The sequence below is a fragment of the Sinohyriopsis cumingii genome, chromosome 19 (assembly GCF_028554795.1).
Source record: "Sinohyriopsis cumingii isolate HCF-2022 chromosome 19, ASM2855479v2, whole genome shotgun sequence".
In the NCBI taxonomy this organism is placed as follows: domain Eukaryota; kingdom Metazoa; phylum Mollusca; class Bivalvia; order Unionida; family Unionidae; genus Sinohyriopsis; species Sinohyriopsis cumingii.
This window is the reverse complement of record NC_142979.1, coordinates 48,917,725-48,933,525: the sequence shown is the minus strand read 5'-3', so window position 1 is coordinate 48,933,525 and position 15,801 is coordinate 48,917,725. Positions and strand designations below refer to the sequence as shown.

Sequence of the window (15,801 nt, the reverse complement as noted above, 5' to 3'; positions counted from 1 at the left end):
TGAAAGTGTTGAAGAGAGACAAAAACGATATGATTTGTAAGGCTTGTGACAAGATATTGGATATTTCCAGCATACAAAAATGTGAGAAAGCCAAGTTAGTCATCTTTCATGTTGCATTTATTTTATGGGACTTTGTTGAAAAATGAGGCTTCTAAAATTTTGTTATTGACATCATCTTGAGTGATAACCAATCTGTTGATAATTAAGCATTTGTAAAGGTTTACTTGTGTAAGCCATTTAATTCAATACTGAGCACAATTCATAAACATGGATGTTTTAGCTTTGGGTAAAGAATATGTCCTAAATATGATTTACAGACATTGTAGATGACATTTTCCAAGTGTTATATACACAATTATTAAATTATTACAGTTGAGCAGTTAGGCATTATGATTAGATACATGATTGAATAAATAAATAGTTGTTAATATACCAGAAACATTGCTGCTCCGACATGTATGTAAAACTAATGTTCTAATATAATTGTTATTCAGATACAACAATCAATGGATGATTGTTAATTACAATCAGTTCAAACCTGGAATAGCTCCGAATCCTGGACTTTTAATAGTACTGGAACAAATGCCGTAAGTTAATGATATCTTCTCAGCTTTTTTTTTTGTTACTTAGAATAATATAGTGAGACTTCGGAAAACAAGACACTAACGTGTTTCAGAGTGCCAGAAGAGTACAGTGGATCCCAGTGCCTTTTTGAATCATTGTGTACACTATGAGTAAATGTTATCATATAATTCAAAGAAACAAAAGTTGCACAAAAATAAAGCAAATGTTCAACAGTACAATGTATGCAGAAGATATATGTATCATAACCCCATGATTTGTAAATTCATTTCAAGGATGAAGAAGCTTGATGTTCTGATGAAAAAAAGTAAATGTTGCAGGGATCACAGATGGTCATAAGGGAAGATCTCACAAAACAAACTCAGATCTTTTTTAAAAACTAAAGGAATTGAATTGTATTTATAGTTTGTATGGATATTTGACTAATTTTTTCACAAAACTCAAAAATGGTGGAAAATGCAGAATTAGAGAAATCGATGGTTTGTTGAAAGTTTTGATCTGATTTGAAAATGCTTGTCAACTTTGGACTGGTCAGTGGTACTCTTTTTTTTCTCAACTATTCAAACATGTATAGTCATTGGGAATGCTTAATTTTGTAATTCCCTTGTTTTGTTTAGAATTAAGTGTAATTAAAGGGGAATTGCATCTGGTTGCTTCATAAGGGATTTTACAAAACTGATTTCATTATAATTAGCATCAGTCTGGATCTTACATTATTGGTATAAATAAATATCTATTTTTTAAAATTTACCTTAGAGATATGTATGTATGTTTGTATGTATGTATGAATTTTATGAATAAATAGATATAAACAATTTTATTAATATTTTTTATTAAGTATAATGTATTATTTTTAATATATTATACCTTGATATAATATTGAAAATTGTTCAGTATTCCATCATAAAAGTTATGGTTTGCATAATACTTACAACAATATAAATAACTTAGTATTCTATAAATAATTAATCGTAATGTATTGAAAATTTATTTCATAATGACCCTTCTTTTTAATTAATTGGTAAACTTATTTTATGATATTAGTTTAAAACATTCACTATTTGTTATTCTATAGAGTAGAATAATATAAAAATATTCTTAAATAATTGTAAAAAGAAACGTAGTTTGTATGCCAAGCCTTGGCATAGCTTAAAGATCACCGGTATTTTCTAAATCAAGAATTGGATTTTTCTTAATCTATATCTGGAATTTATCACCACTTTCTCTGTTGGTTACAAAACATTGTGCATTTCATACGTGAGGAATTTATTATATTGCAGTTTTTCATACACTTCTTTTTTTCTTCAGTTGTACAAATAATTCTAATAAAAATTTATTTTCTTAGGTACTTAAACTTTGCTGAATTACAAACAAAATTACAAACAGTATAGAAAAATAGTTCATGTTTGCTCTGAATGTACATTTCAAACAATGTAATTAGTAAGTTTTGTCTTGGATCTTTAATTTATTTGTTTTAATGATAAAATTATCATATGATTGGACTTAATTAAGTACCATATTAATTAGATATTAAGTTCCTGCTTCATGATTAGCACCCCCATCCCAGTTTTTAAAACAGTTTGACAAATATTTTCTTTATTTATTTGGTAATAAGCCCACTCCTAGTTTTTGGACATATTTACTGAGCTGACCCCATTGGTTTTATCTTTGGGTACTGTTTACATCCAAATAAAGTTACTTCTTGAAACTTAATGGCTAAAGGAGCAAATTGTATAAATTATTTATGTTTTGTTGCTTCCTTTCTGTACATATGATGAAAAAAAGTTGTATATCATGTATTTACTAAAAATACATTATGAACAGTAAAATAAGAGTGAACCTTAATGTGCTGTTATTTTGTACATGTATAATGAACTTTAATTTGAAAGTCACTCCTTTCCATATCATACTTTGGTAACCTATGCCATATAAATTATCCAATAACTTGGTTTAGGTATATGTTTTCAAGTTCTTGATAATTTAGCTTTTTTAAAAAATAATTTTATTACATTATCAAAGTTATTGCAAAATGCATCTTTTCCTGCTGTAGCAGACATTGAGAATTGGTATCACTTTGTGGTATCATTAGCATTAAGATCTTATGGTAACCACTCTTTTAGAAATTACATACCTTACATCAGTGGTCTCAAACACACATGCCCCATGGGCCACATGTGGCCTGCCAAGCTGAACCTGTGGCCTGCAAAATGATGGGCATCACAAGGTGTCATGAGAGATAACAAAGGTTTGCAGCCCTTGAGCCATCAAAAATGGCATCATGCAGAAATGCCTGCCTTACATCATACACATCATTCCAAACATTGCAGATATATCTATTAAATTTGTCTTGTGAATTAATGTTTATATGCAGGTCTGGGCCTTCTTGTGTCCCACATTAATTGTTGTTTAAGGAAGTGAAATACATTGTTAAAAAAAACACAAACAAATACAGGACAGTGAGGTATGTTTGATAACCTAATGAAGCATGTGAGAAATGGGGCACTACATATTAAAAATGTCAATTCACCACCAGGGAAGGCAGGTGGACGATGCTGGACTTCTTTTATTTCAAATCAGGGAGGTCGGGTTATCAGAAAATCCTTGTACAATGAGGTAGATCATGTAGCTCTACCTTATTGTACACATATTAAAACACACTGTACACCATGTGAGTTATATTGGACTTTCTCAGTTGATATAAGAGAAGATTGCAAGTGACTTTTAGGAGATTCCATTTACCATCCAGGAAGGTGCCAAAAGTTCATTGTCTGAGACAAGTTTAAAGATTTCAGTCCTTGATATTATATTTATCTAGTGATAGTGACAACTTGGACATGTAAGACAATATTTTTACCAGATTTGGTATGTTGTAATTTCTCAAACATATCAAAGATGGTTTCAGTATTCAGCAGCTAAAAAGGAGAGACAGCCTTACCTTGGATTCGTGGACATTCTTTTCAAGCAATAGAGTGCGTATCAGAACTTTCTAAGGACTACTGTTTTGAAAATGTGATTTCATATGATCATTTTCTTTTGACATTTTCTCTATCATGCATTTGTTCATATATTAGATGCTTATTGAGAAACTTATGAAATAAAATTTACATTTTAAAAAAGTTTAATTTCTATGCTCTTTTCCAGGGGGATTATTGTACATGAGGACAAGACACCTTTACTACTTAACCAGACTTACTGGCCAAGTTACAATCGTGCGTAAGTTTAAGTTCTGTATGGACTGTTGCATGAAATAACATCTTGAGTACCATTTCCAGCTACACAGTGGCATAACTTAAAATTCTGGCCTCCACCCCACTGAACAACCTAATTCTAAGGCCACATCCCAGTAGTAAAAGAGTTATTATATGGGAATTTTTGACCCAACTCCTTTCATTCTCCGCAGTTATGGGGGCTGCTTGGACAGTTGAAGACTTGTATCAATTTACAATAACATTTTATTATTGTTACATTAAATGTTCACTGACATTTTGATGTTTAATATAGATCAGTATAAGCATAATGTCCTTGAAGTGCTTCTATGGAATCTTTGAAAAATCTTGTATTCTTCGGTGGTTCAAGAGTATAAGCTTTGTTGTATTCTTTATGTTTCCTCCTGTACATCATTGGTGCATCATTGAAAATGTAAAATTCAGGATCTTGTTTCTTTCAAATTGATTGGATATCTTTCATTGGTCCAGGTATACATACAAATAGTAACTTTCTCACCATTACTCCTGTTGACCTGGAGCTTTCATTGTGTGGCATCCATATTTGTGTTTATACAAATAACATGAGTTTTAGAACCTACTTTTTATTCATTTTATTAAAATACCAGCATCTTACTATCTGAAATACTATAGTAACATTCTTCAGAAGTTTTTTAGTTCTTACGGTTGCTTAATTAACAGATGATTCAAAATGACAAGTAGAATCAGATTGACTGTGATTTCTCATTCACTATGTATTAGTCATCTTAAATGTTTTCTTCACATTTGAATATAACATTTTTGGTGACAAAATTATTTTTTAAGGTACAAATTATTAAGCTGATACATTAATGCAACTTATTGCAAAAGCTCCATTACAAAGTTGTCAGTACAAATATTAGAAGAGAAAAAACTATAATGATTTTTATTGATTGATGGTGTTTTAAAAAAAAAACAAATTACAAAAAATACAGTAGTGGGTTCAGGAAATTGGTTTGTATGTGGACGTTTTCCTTTAATTTTAGATACTTTAAAACGATCTTCAACATTAGTGGACAGCAGGAAAATGTAGCCAAATATGGAGACTATTTTACTTATGAAATGGCACCAAGAGCCCAGATATTCAGACGAGATCATGGAAAGGTGATGGATATAGAATCACTGACACGATTAATGAGGCAAGTCCACATCCTCTCATTACAAATACTTTTGATGAAAACGAAGATTTTGGTGTTAAAGTCAGTAATATAAATCACAGTATTAAGCTACTATTGAAAAGTTATTGTCAGTTAGACAGGTGTGCAATTAAACCTTTCTTGATGTTATTGACTGGCTTGCCTACCTTAGTTGTTGAAAACAGTATTATTTGTATTATATATATATATATATATATATATATATATATATATATATATATATATATATATATATATATATATATATACATAGTGTGACCCTGTTATGACATGGTAGTTGGGAATGATAGAACCTGACCCGTGTTATAAGCAATCAGGTCAGTCAGCTGAAGAAAATGAAGCATGTACCCCAGAAAATTTGCGGGTGGGGTGGGGTAGGTAATAAATGTGGGTGGTAAAATACGTGCTTCATTGGCACAGTTACCTTCTTAAATCGATGCATATTAAGTGGGAAATATGCCTGTAGTGAAAACAGAAGGCATATATAATATTTTTCTTTATTTAGAGAACCATGAATTGGTACATATACGTGTATACTGTTTATACATACATGTCTTATGTATAGCAAGAATAGAGTATCAACACCGTGTACTCACCTGCAAATCTCATCACATACATTGAATCCACAATATAAATAATTCCATTGAAAAAATGCACAAACACAGATTTAAATTATTCAATAATTTTGTCACAGGTCATATGGGTCTGAATTCAGTGGATAAACATAGCACAATCATGTAACAAATGATGAAGCACATTTACTTTTCAGTACATCCCAAGTCAGTAAAAGTTAGTTTGCATTTTAGGCCAACGTTGTTAGCATTCATAAGCACAAACATTTTCACTGCAAAAAGGAAACTTTCACGGCACAGTAAATGTGTTCCAGTCACATTGGAAAATGAATAAATCCATCAGATTCAATTTTTTTATTTAAGTTTGGTACTTACTTTTTTGAAGAAAAGTAATTTGTTTTTATTGAAGATTGTAATCTGCTTTCTTTGATGAAAGGTGCATGCGTTATTGGTCACCTCTATAGGCCAGCTTTGGAGAACCAAACAAATGCCCATTTCTTATTGTGGTGGCAACATCAAATAATTGTATTGCATGATTGAGACTGATTTTTTTCCATCTGCTTAGTACATTTTCATAACAGTCGGTGCTTCAAAGGTAATGTTTTCTTTGAAATTTCAGCAAACTATTTTATCTGGGTACATTTTTAAAAAGGAATTAGCTGTCATTTCATCGATTGTAGTTATAGTTCCTCCCTGCCTATTGAATAGACCAACAAGTAAGATTTTTTTTAATAACATTTGTGGTAGTGGAGTGATGCTGCTTTCCACTCATGAACAGAAATTTAACAAAGGGTCAATAGATGATAGAGATGAAGGTGTTCTGGTCTGATGACAGGGATTAGTACAGAAGGATTTAATTCTGAGTGGAAAGAAGAGGAATTTTGCTTACCATCCACATACAAATGTCAGTCTATGTAAATATAATGCGTAGTGATATGACTGAAAAATTGTTAAAGCTACGTTAAAAATCCAAACCACACACACACATAAATATAATAATTACTAGCGAGCGGCCGACAATCCATCGAAAGATAGATTATGAGATAATGCCCCTTCTGGTTGATCTCTGCTACCAGAAATGTCAACAACAAAAAAAGCGGATATCTCACAACATACAGTGCTCATGCTCGATGTCAACATAAGCAGATTATGATATAACAATGCACTGTTAAGATGGTTTGTTAATATGGACAAAGAAATTGTTTATCTAACAATAGATAAATTTCAGTGCATTTTATATCAAACATGTGGCTTCCTTTCATGGGGCCTGTGAATTTCTCCACTCCAAACCAATGGTTGTATATACAAGTTAAAATAGCCAACAATGTTGCCAATAAAAACAATCACCAGATGGTATATTTTGCCGCCAATAAGGAAAATAAAATTGCAGTTTGCGACATTGGCAAAGCCCTATGTGATCCTAGAATAAACTTTTTACACTTTATTTTTTGTACTTTTAAGAAGACAAAACTATTAAAAAATTTTCATGTAAAAAACCACATAAAATTTCAGGAGCCACACCACAATCGTCTTGTATTATTCATACATGATCTCTTTCCCAAAATGATAATAAACTTTTTATGTTTTTTTTTTTTTCTTCTTACTTTTAAGAAAGATTTTTTTTCGTGTGCAAGAAAGAGAGAATACTTTCATTTCCTGCATTAATATTGGATATATTTCATTGTGTGGTACACAAAACATATTTTAACTAGTTCAGATATTTAGTTTTTGGTACTGCAAGATGAAATATTTCCAGTATTAACATAGAAAAAGAAAATTTTCTTTTTTTATATACCATACTTCCTCCAGAATCAATGTTTAGAAGATAAAACTCATTATTCAGCACAACACACTAACCTCCACCCCCTTTTCATAAATTCACCTCACTTTCATAGCCTGATCTTATAAATATACTTAAGAAAGTGGTAGGATTGGGTTGACCTAATAAAAAAAATCATTTTGTATACTACTTTCTCTATCTGAAAACAGTGCAAGTCCAATTCAGCATTGCATCAGATCAGGTTTGTCATTGTTGTCAAAGAAGTAAGGGGAAATAACTACAGAGAGATGTAAAAAGTGTCTGGTCAAATTTCTATATCAATGACTAATTTTCATTCTGTAATGGATGGCAGTTTCTATTAATTTGTTCTAGCTCACAAAGTACTTGTTTTTGTTGTTGCTGCAGGTACAACTTTTGTGAGAACACTTAATCAAGAGTTGCATGGCAAGATTGGAAATCTTATATTTTCACATAATAATTTAAGGATATATTTTAATATGAAAAATAAAAAAAATTATTTTGCAAATAAGTCTAAATTTCACACTGAATATGACACAGATGTTTAAAAGGTTGCTAATACAAAACAGTTTCCAAATGTTTTGAACTAAACAAGCTCCTTGTCAGGGTAAGAAACAATTTATATCCACACAACAAATACTAAATACAAAGGCCAATAAAAAGTCTTGACTCCTACATATTTGAATCATGGAGAGATATTCAGACAAAGGATTAAAAAAATAAAAGAAAGAAAAAATGGTCCTAAAACAGGTAAGATATCTATTTTATGCTGCCATCAGTGCAACAAAGTTGTATAACTAAAATCAGAAGAGGGATTATTGTGTCTATCATGCAAAGAACCAAAATGTTTTGACCTAGTTCCAGGCTGGGAAATAAGGATGGACACAATGCATTCACTTATACATTATGTCGTATTTTGTGGCTTCCTGTAGCTGAAATGGCATTGTCCCTTTTGTAAAAGAAATTATATTTCAAGATGTTGCTCTAAATCATAGTAAAACAATTTGAAATAAACTGTTCATATTGACCTCCCCTTTGCACTGGTTAATGCAAGGTATACTGGTTCATTAAAATTCATATTTATGGGGAAAAAGGTGGATAAATGTATAATCCATAACTTTAATATTATGATATCTCTGGTTGCTCTTACTTGTATAATCCATAACTTTAGTATTATGTTATCTCTGGTAGCCATTAATTGTATGATCCATAAGTTTAGCATTATGTTATCTCTGGTAGTCATTAATTGTATGATCCATAAGTTTAGCATTATGTTATCTCTGGTAGCCATTAATTGTATGATCCATAAGTTTAGCATTATGTTATCTCTGGTAGTCATTAATTGTATGATCCATAAGTTTAGCATTATGTTATCTCTGGTAGCCATTAATTGTATGATTCATAAGTTTAGCATTATGTTATCTCTGGTAGCCATTAATTGTATAATCAATACTGTTTTTAGCTTTATGTTATTACTAGCTGCCATTAATTGTATAATCGATACTGTTTAGCTGATTTTAAAAGGTGGCTTTGATGAGCTAAATCCTTCTAGACTGCAATATTTGTTTTAGGACAAAATATTTTTTGCATATAATATTTTTGTTCACAAGTTTTTCCAATGTTAATTTCTGAAAATTGAGAGAAGATGAGTGGTAAAACTTTGCCAAAATTTTCAATTGACCACTACAGTTGATTTGACCTGTTTAATGTAATGGGTTGTATAATATTGCTGACAGTCAGCAGTTTAAGCTTCCTACACCTAATTGTGTCAGACTTCACATCACTATTGTGACAGCAGTGTATATATTGTCACTGAAGTAAATAAAAAAGAAACAACATAAACTGAAACAAATGTTATGTTCTCTTGCTTCAAATGAGTTTTAAGTTAGGGTTTAATGTTAGATGCTTGTATCATCTTGTATATGTAACACAGTTTTCTAAGCGGCTTGACTATAGAATCTGTAATCCAGTTAATTGTTGTTGTTACTTTGGATTATATTGGATGACTTATGTCCTTCTTATGGTACTTAAACCATATTCTCCAACCATCAATGACTTTCACCATGAACATTACATAATGAGAATTAAAGTTAATATATCAGTATAATTACAATTTTTTAAATAATGTATCTTGGATATATATGTTATGAAATGAATATAGCAAATTTGTCTATGTTGAAAATTCATTTCATTGCATAATTCTATCGTCTGCATTATAAAGTGATGTTTCTATATATTAATAATTTCACATATAATATAATACATGATACACATAATACAGTATGAAAATTATTTAATGAAGTCTGTTTTAATTCTACACCAGGTATAATGATTTCAAACATGACCCTCTGTCTTGGTGTAATTGTACACCACCATATAGTGCAGCCAATGCTATCTCAGCCCGGGGTGATCTGAACCCTGTCAATGGCACTTACACACTGAAGGTTCTTGGTAGTCGTCCTAATGGTGGAATAGATCTGAAGGTACAAAGCATTTACAAATTAATTTTGTATTGATTTTACAACTCATCTGAGGTACTCACATTGACTGAGGCAGTGGAATTTCCATGTGGCTTGAAATAATGTAATAGTAGTATGTATATTGAAAATTCTGGGCCACTTACTAAACTTTTAACTGTTATTTATTTTTTTATCACATCTGCTTCATAGCTTCACTGTTCTCATACATCACTGCTACATGGCTTGCAGCTCCACAACTTGCTTTTCCACTGCTGTTACAATGTAATTTATAAATTAAACTAATAATAATATTCAAAATGTTTCAATGAAAATGGCAATGAATGACCAAATGATCTTTAACGAAGTATTAGCTGCATCAAATCCTATTGATAAAATGTACAGTGACTCTTACAAACGTGAAAATCTTTTCATTATCTCCAATCTTTTCATGTGTATAAGGAGGCATTTTATTAAAGTTTTTTAATATTTGTTTTCTTCTCACTTTTCGGTTTCAGTTAACAAGTAGCACATTGATTAGAGAGTTAAAGTTCATGGCCATTGCTGGACCAACCTGGGATGATCTTCCTCCTTTTCAATGGAGCACCTCAGATTTTAAGGACATCCCACACCATGGGATACCAGACCTCTGCAAGTTTGAGCCAATATACTTCAATGGGACTGTACTGGACAAAACCATGAAAGTCCTGTTTAATTTGTAAAAATAATGTAACATTCTCCACCAAATTTTGAAACTAAGATGGTAGTCCAGAAAACTATACCAGACATGTTGTGGTCCAGCTAAACTTCAGTATTTATTTATGTTTTGATTGGAATTGGGCAACAGGCAATATCTCTGAATTTGTTCTGCTTGTTATCCAGTCCTGATTAAAATATATAATAAATCATAAAAATTTCATTAATCTAATGTAATATCATTGTAATATGAAACTTTTGACTTTAAGATTTCTCTCTCACTTGTTAAGGATCTGTAATGATTATCTTTGTGAAGTATTTGTAGTTATGCTTGAAAAATATAGAAAAGTCATTATACTGGCTTTTTATACCATTTTAATTTGGCACCAGTGTGGCTTACACAGGTGGTTTATAGATTTAGTATTTTGTCCAAAGTGGATATTCTGCATTTCTTAAAAAAGCATATTAATTATTAATGCATCAAAGTCTTATTAATCCAGATGCTTTTGTTTCCATCCTTTTTGTATTTATATTTGGGAAATTCTGACTAACCAGTCACTTTAAAAAACGATAAGGGAAATCTATTACTACAGATGCAGTACAGATACCAAAACTTCTAGAATAATTGAATCTGGATTTTCATGCCTTCTTTTTATATATTTTTATTATGGAGACTTTATGTTGACTGCCATTATGTTTCCCTGTGAAAGGCACTTTACCTATATTGTCTTGGCAAGTGGTCTTTTATGTGCTGATGTATCATTACAACACCAAACAAAATAAATTATTTCTAAACTGATAAAGAATGCAGTTTATAGCCAGAACAGTTATGTTCATTGACATAGTAACATGCACCATGTACCTTAAGCTCCTTATCCTTAGTATCAGGAAGGTTGATATCTCTATTGTTAATACTGTAAGTACCAAAAAAAGTTAATAATTCAATATATATACAAACTGTGTATTGCCAACAGAAGTATTGTACAATTTTAATAAACTTAATAGCTTTAACTACATGTTGTATCAATTGCCAATATATATACATTTGAGAACATTTTCCAAGTCTGGTATGTATTCTGAGTTCTTTTGTAGACTTAGCTGCTTTAAGCTGTACAACTTTACTGACACATTTGATAACATTTATTCCCATCTGGTTAATTCAGATTTTGTGTAATATCCACAGGTTACTCAAGAATGCATCTTATTATGAACACACTAGCAAGGTATCACAAAGAAAAATTCCTTGTATAACAGATCTCATATTTTGTGAGGAACTGATATCGGGAATGAGACAGAGATAGTCCAAAATTCTGTGACATTTTTTTGTCACAGATATCACAGGTATGAATTGCCTTAGCAAATGTGGGTAATGGGTAGCTTTTTTGTCTTAATATCTAACCAATTATATAGACTTTCACAGAGCCAAAAAACTCTGGCTTAGTAGCAATAAATGACACTCTCTATAATGCCACTTATACTTATGGTCATTTTTTTAAAACTTTATCATCATGTCTCATCTTTAAAACTGTTTTTGTCATTTGTGTCTCACATATGTTAAGACTTTTTTTGTTTGTTTTACTGTTGCTTATCCCAAACAATTAACCAACATACTTTCTTAGAGTATGTTATTATCTATAACTATGGGAGTTGAACAAGAAAATTATATTGGTACCGTTTTTGTAAAAGTTCATTGTAAAATTAAGTAGAAAATAATGTCTGAGATTGTCAAAGAAAAAGATACTGCATTTATTTATATTATTGTCATGAATTTGATACTGTGTATTTTCAGTAAAATACAATGCATTCTATCAAAAATAACTCTTTTAACTCATGTTTGTAACTTAAACTTACAAAGATTTAATTATAACAACATTGCACTGCTCTTTCTTATTTGCAGGGACAAAGTAGAATAGTTTTTAGTAAACTTATTTGATCACACTTGCTATTGTTGTTATTATTATTATTATTATTATTAAATAATATTTTGTAGATAAATTACCCACTTGAAGTTTTCCATAACTGTATTATTCTTCCTGTAAAGATTCAAGATATATACTAAGTTTGTATAAATCACACACAGTAAGGTTGTCCTGGTATATTTATCTCTTTGAAAGACCAATTTTTCTAGACTTTTATGCTATTTTTTTTAATGAGTTTTGTGTAACGTAATATCTGAAGTTTTGAAAAACATGCATGTAATTCAGAATCACCTTTTCTTTTTATCTTGCTTTATATTGTTTGCCTTATTGTAAAATTTGAGATAATTTTTATTTACTATTTACATTCTTAAAGCATTTATTTTTCAGTTTTTAAAAATAAACTCTTCCTGGACTTTTTCTTTTGTTTTCAAGCCTATGAAGAAGTTTGCACCTCAACTGCTCAAAGAACCATATGATTGTGGTAATTAGGTATTTAGGAAATTGTCCATATTTAGTCACATTTGTTTGGATTGATTAAGTTTTTCCTAGTTTGCCACTGACTTGGTATCACCAGCAAGTATGTCTCAAGCCATAATTGAACATGTATTTATCCCAATTATATACTCTAATTTTGTTGCACATGCATTTATCCCAATTATATACTAATATTGTTGGACATGCATTGATCCCGGTTACGTACTTTAATTTAGTTGGATATGCATTGATCCCAATTATGTGCTCTGATTTATTTGGACATGCATTGATCCCAATTATAAGATAAGATAAGAATTCATTATTTCCAACTACATAGTCCATACATCTAAATTAAAAAATAAATATAAAGTAAAAACATGGTAAACATAAAAGAATATATATATATCATACATATAAGTATACAGATACATCTACACAATTAACTGTACCCTGCATTGTTACAAGTGAAATTAAGTGGCACATTTAAAGAGTAATTTGTTCCATTTGCTAATAATATGAGAATTTATATGAATGTCATAGTTCCAAAGAGATTTCAATATACAGTTCTTACTATTAGATATTCTTGTCATCATTGAGAATACATGTTGTCTCATTACTTCATCAAAACTGAATACATTATAATTTATAAACATGTTAGAGGCACTGTTCCATCTAGGAAGACCTAATAGAAAACGAAGACTATTATTATAACCAATAACCAGTTTTCTTTTCATACATTCACTAAAGTTTGTCCACAGAGGAGCACAATACATAATGCATCAGTAAGATTTGAATAATCTAATTTTGATATTCAATGAACAATTCTTAAATTTACGTAGAAGCATGTTTGTTCAAGTACACAAAAATCAGTAATGTCTCATCATATCTTCATTATCTGACTGATTGGATTTCAAAATATGACCCAAATACATGTAACTGTTGACATACCTAAGAGCATTGCCATTAAGATGTACAGGGGGAGGAGATGGTAATTTGAAAGAAGTTGGTTGAAAGACCATGCATACTGATTTGTTTGTGTTATAGATGATATCATTCTCAAATGCGTATTTTTCACTTATCTTTAATAATTTCCTGAAACCTGTGATAGAATGACTTATCAATGACATATCATCAGCAAAACTAAAATTGTTAAGAAACAACACATTTGGTGGCAGACGTAACCCCACGTAACACTGGCCCAGCTTACGATTTAACTCGTCTATATATATATTAAATAACAAATGGGAAAGAATACCCCCTGCCTCACCCCACTGGTTACATGGAAAGCACTGGATAGTACACTTCCCCATCGCACATAATACAACTGTTTGCCATACCAGTTAACTAAAATATGAACTATATAGACAGGTATTTTAATATCAATCAACTTTTTAAAGAGTGTCCAATGAGTGACCCTATCAAATGCCTTACTAGCGTCTAAAAAGCATGCAAACACTGGGCTGCTATGCTCTACATAATAGCTGTCACAGTTTCCTTAAAGTCATATAGGCATAAATCTGATGAATGATGCTTTTTATAACCAAACTGACTAGCAGAGATTGTGACTTCACATCTTTGCAGCTTGATGCATTCAAATATTGTTGAAATAATAGTTATTAAGAGCTATCGGTTTGTAGTTATTTTTGTCTGCCAGGTTACCAGTTTTGCTTGTTAGTAGCGGTATAATTGTAATTTTTGTGAAATCATCTGGTACAAAGTTATGTACAAACATACAATTAAATAAAATCATCAATAACACATTAAGTCTAGTATCTGAACATTTAAAATATTCCACAAATAAAAAAGCTGTTCCTGGACATTTACCACCTTTTTTTTCTTGTTATTGCACTTTGGATCTCAGATAGTGTAATTACCTCAATACGATCAGAACGGGTATTCAGTGCTGAGAGCACTTGCTTATTATTCATTTTTAAAACTATTGAGTAAGTCTTCAAAATGATTTTTCCACATGTTGCATATATTATTCTGACCATGGTTCCCATCAATGTTAATTGGTAGTTTATTGGAAGTTGTACTTATGTACTATGGTTTAGTAGGACATGCATTGATCCCAATCATGCACTCTGATTTAGTTGGATATGCATTAATCTCAATTATGTACTCTGATTTAGTAGGACATGCATTGATCCCAATTATGTACTCTAACTTAGTAGGACATGCGTTGATCCCAATTATGTACTCTAACTTAGTAGGGCATGCATTGATCCACATTTATATACTAATTTATTTGAACATGCATTTATTCCAACTATATACTCTTATTTAGTTGGATATGCATTGATCCCAATTATGTACTCTAATTTAAATGTACTTGCATTTATCCCAATTATATACTCTATTTAAGCTTGTTGGTCACATAAAAAAACATTTCATCCACCTGAGATATTAGACACATATGCATACAATAACAGATAGTATATTGCTTAAACAACATACTTGTATACCCAGACCTGTGAATGCATTACATGCTGGAAGACCATGATCTGTATGCCATTTGTTCTATGTATGATTTCAAAGAAACAATATACACTGTAGTCCTAAATCTTCAAAATACATTATACAGTTGTAGATCTGGATTTTTGCAAAGGTGACCTCTGTACAGTTCCTGCTTATTCAGACAAAATTGTTTTTGTTTCCATACAGTGATCTTTTCCAGTGTCAGCTTGCATTCATATTACCAGATTCATCTGTTATTTTTAACACAGATTTGTTTCACCGGTCATCAGCACTGACAATCATGGTTTTTTGTTAGCTCTACTGGATAAAGAAGAGCTTATGAGATACATGTTGTCCATCCAATGGCACAAGTTTTTATTGCTACTCCTCTTAAGATACTTGGAAGATTGCCATGAAATTCTTCACATTCTGAGCAATATTTACTTTG

At 30.9% G+C, this 15,801-nt stretch overlaps 1 protein-coding gene across 1 annotated transcript in view; it reads left to right on the top strand.

Moving 5' to 3' along the window:
* Positions 1-14,719, top strand: part of LOC149775666 (putative aminopeptidase PLBD2) — a 35,255-nt gene extending 20,536 nt beyond the window's left edge. The window contains exons 7-11 of the mRNA XM_089944295.1: positions 495-587; positions 3,724-3,795; positions 4,811-4,963; positions 9,675-9,834; positions 10,326-14,719. Of these exons, the coding sequence (XP_089800421.1) occupies positions 495-587; positions 3,724-3,795; positions 4,811-4,963; positions 9,675-9,834; positions 10,326-10,529 (682 nt within the window). The 3' untranslated portion in view covers positions 10,530-14,719. The remainder of the gene's footprint in view (positions 1-494; positions 588-3,723; positions 3,796-4,810; positions 4,964-9,674; positions 9,835-10,325) is intronic.
* The last annotated feature ends 1,082 nt before the right edge of the window (positions 14,720-15,801 follow it).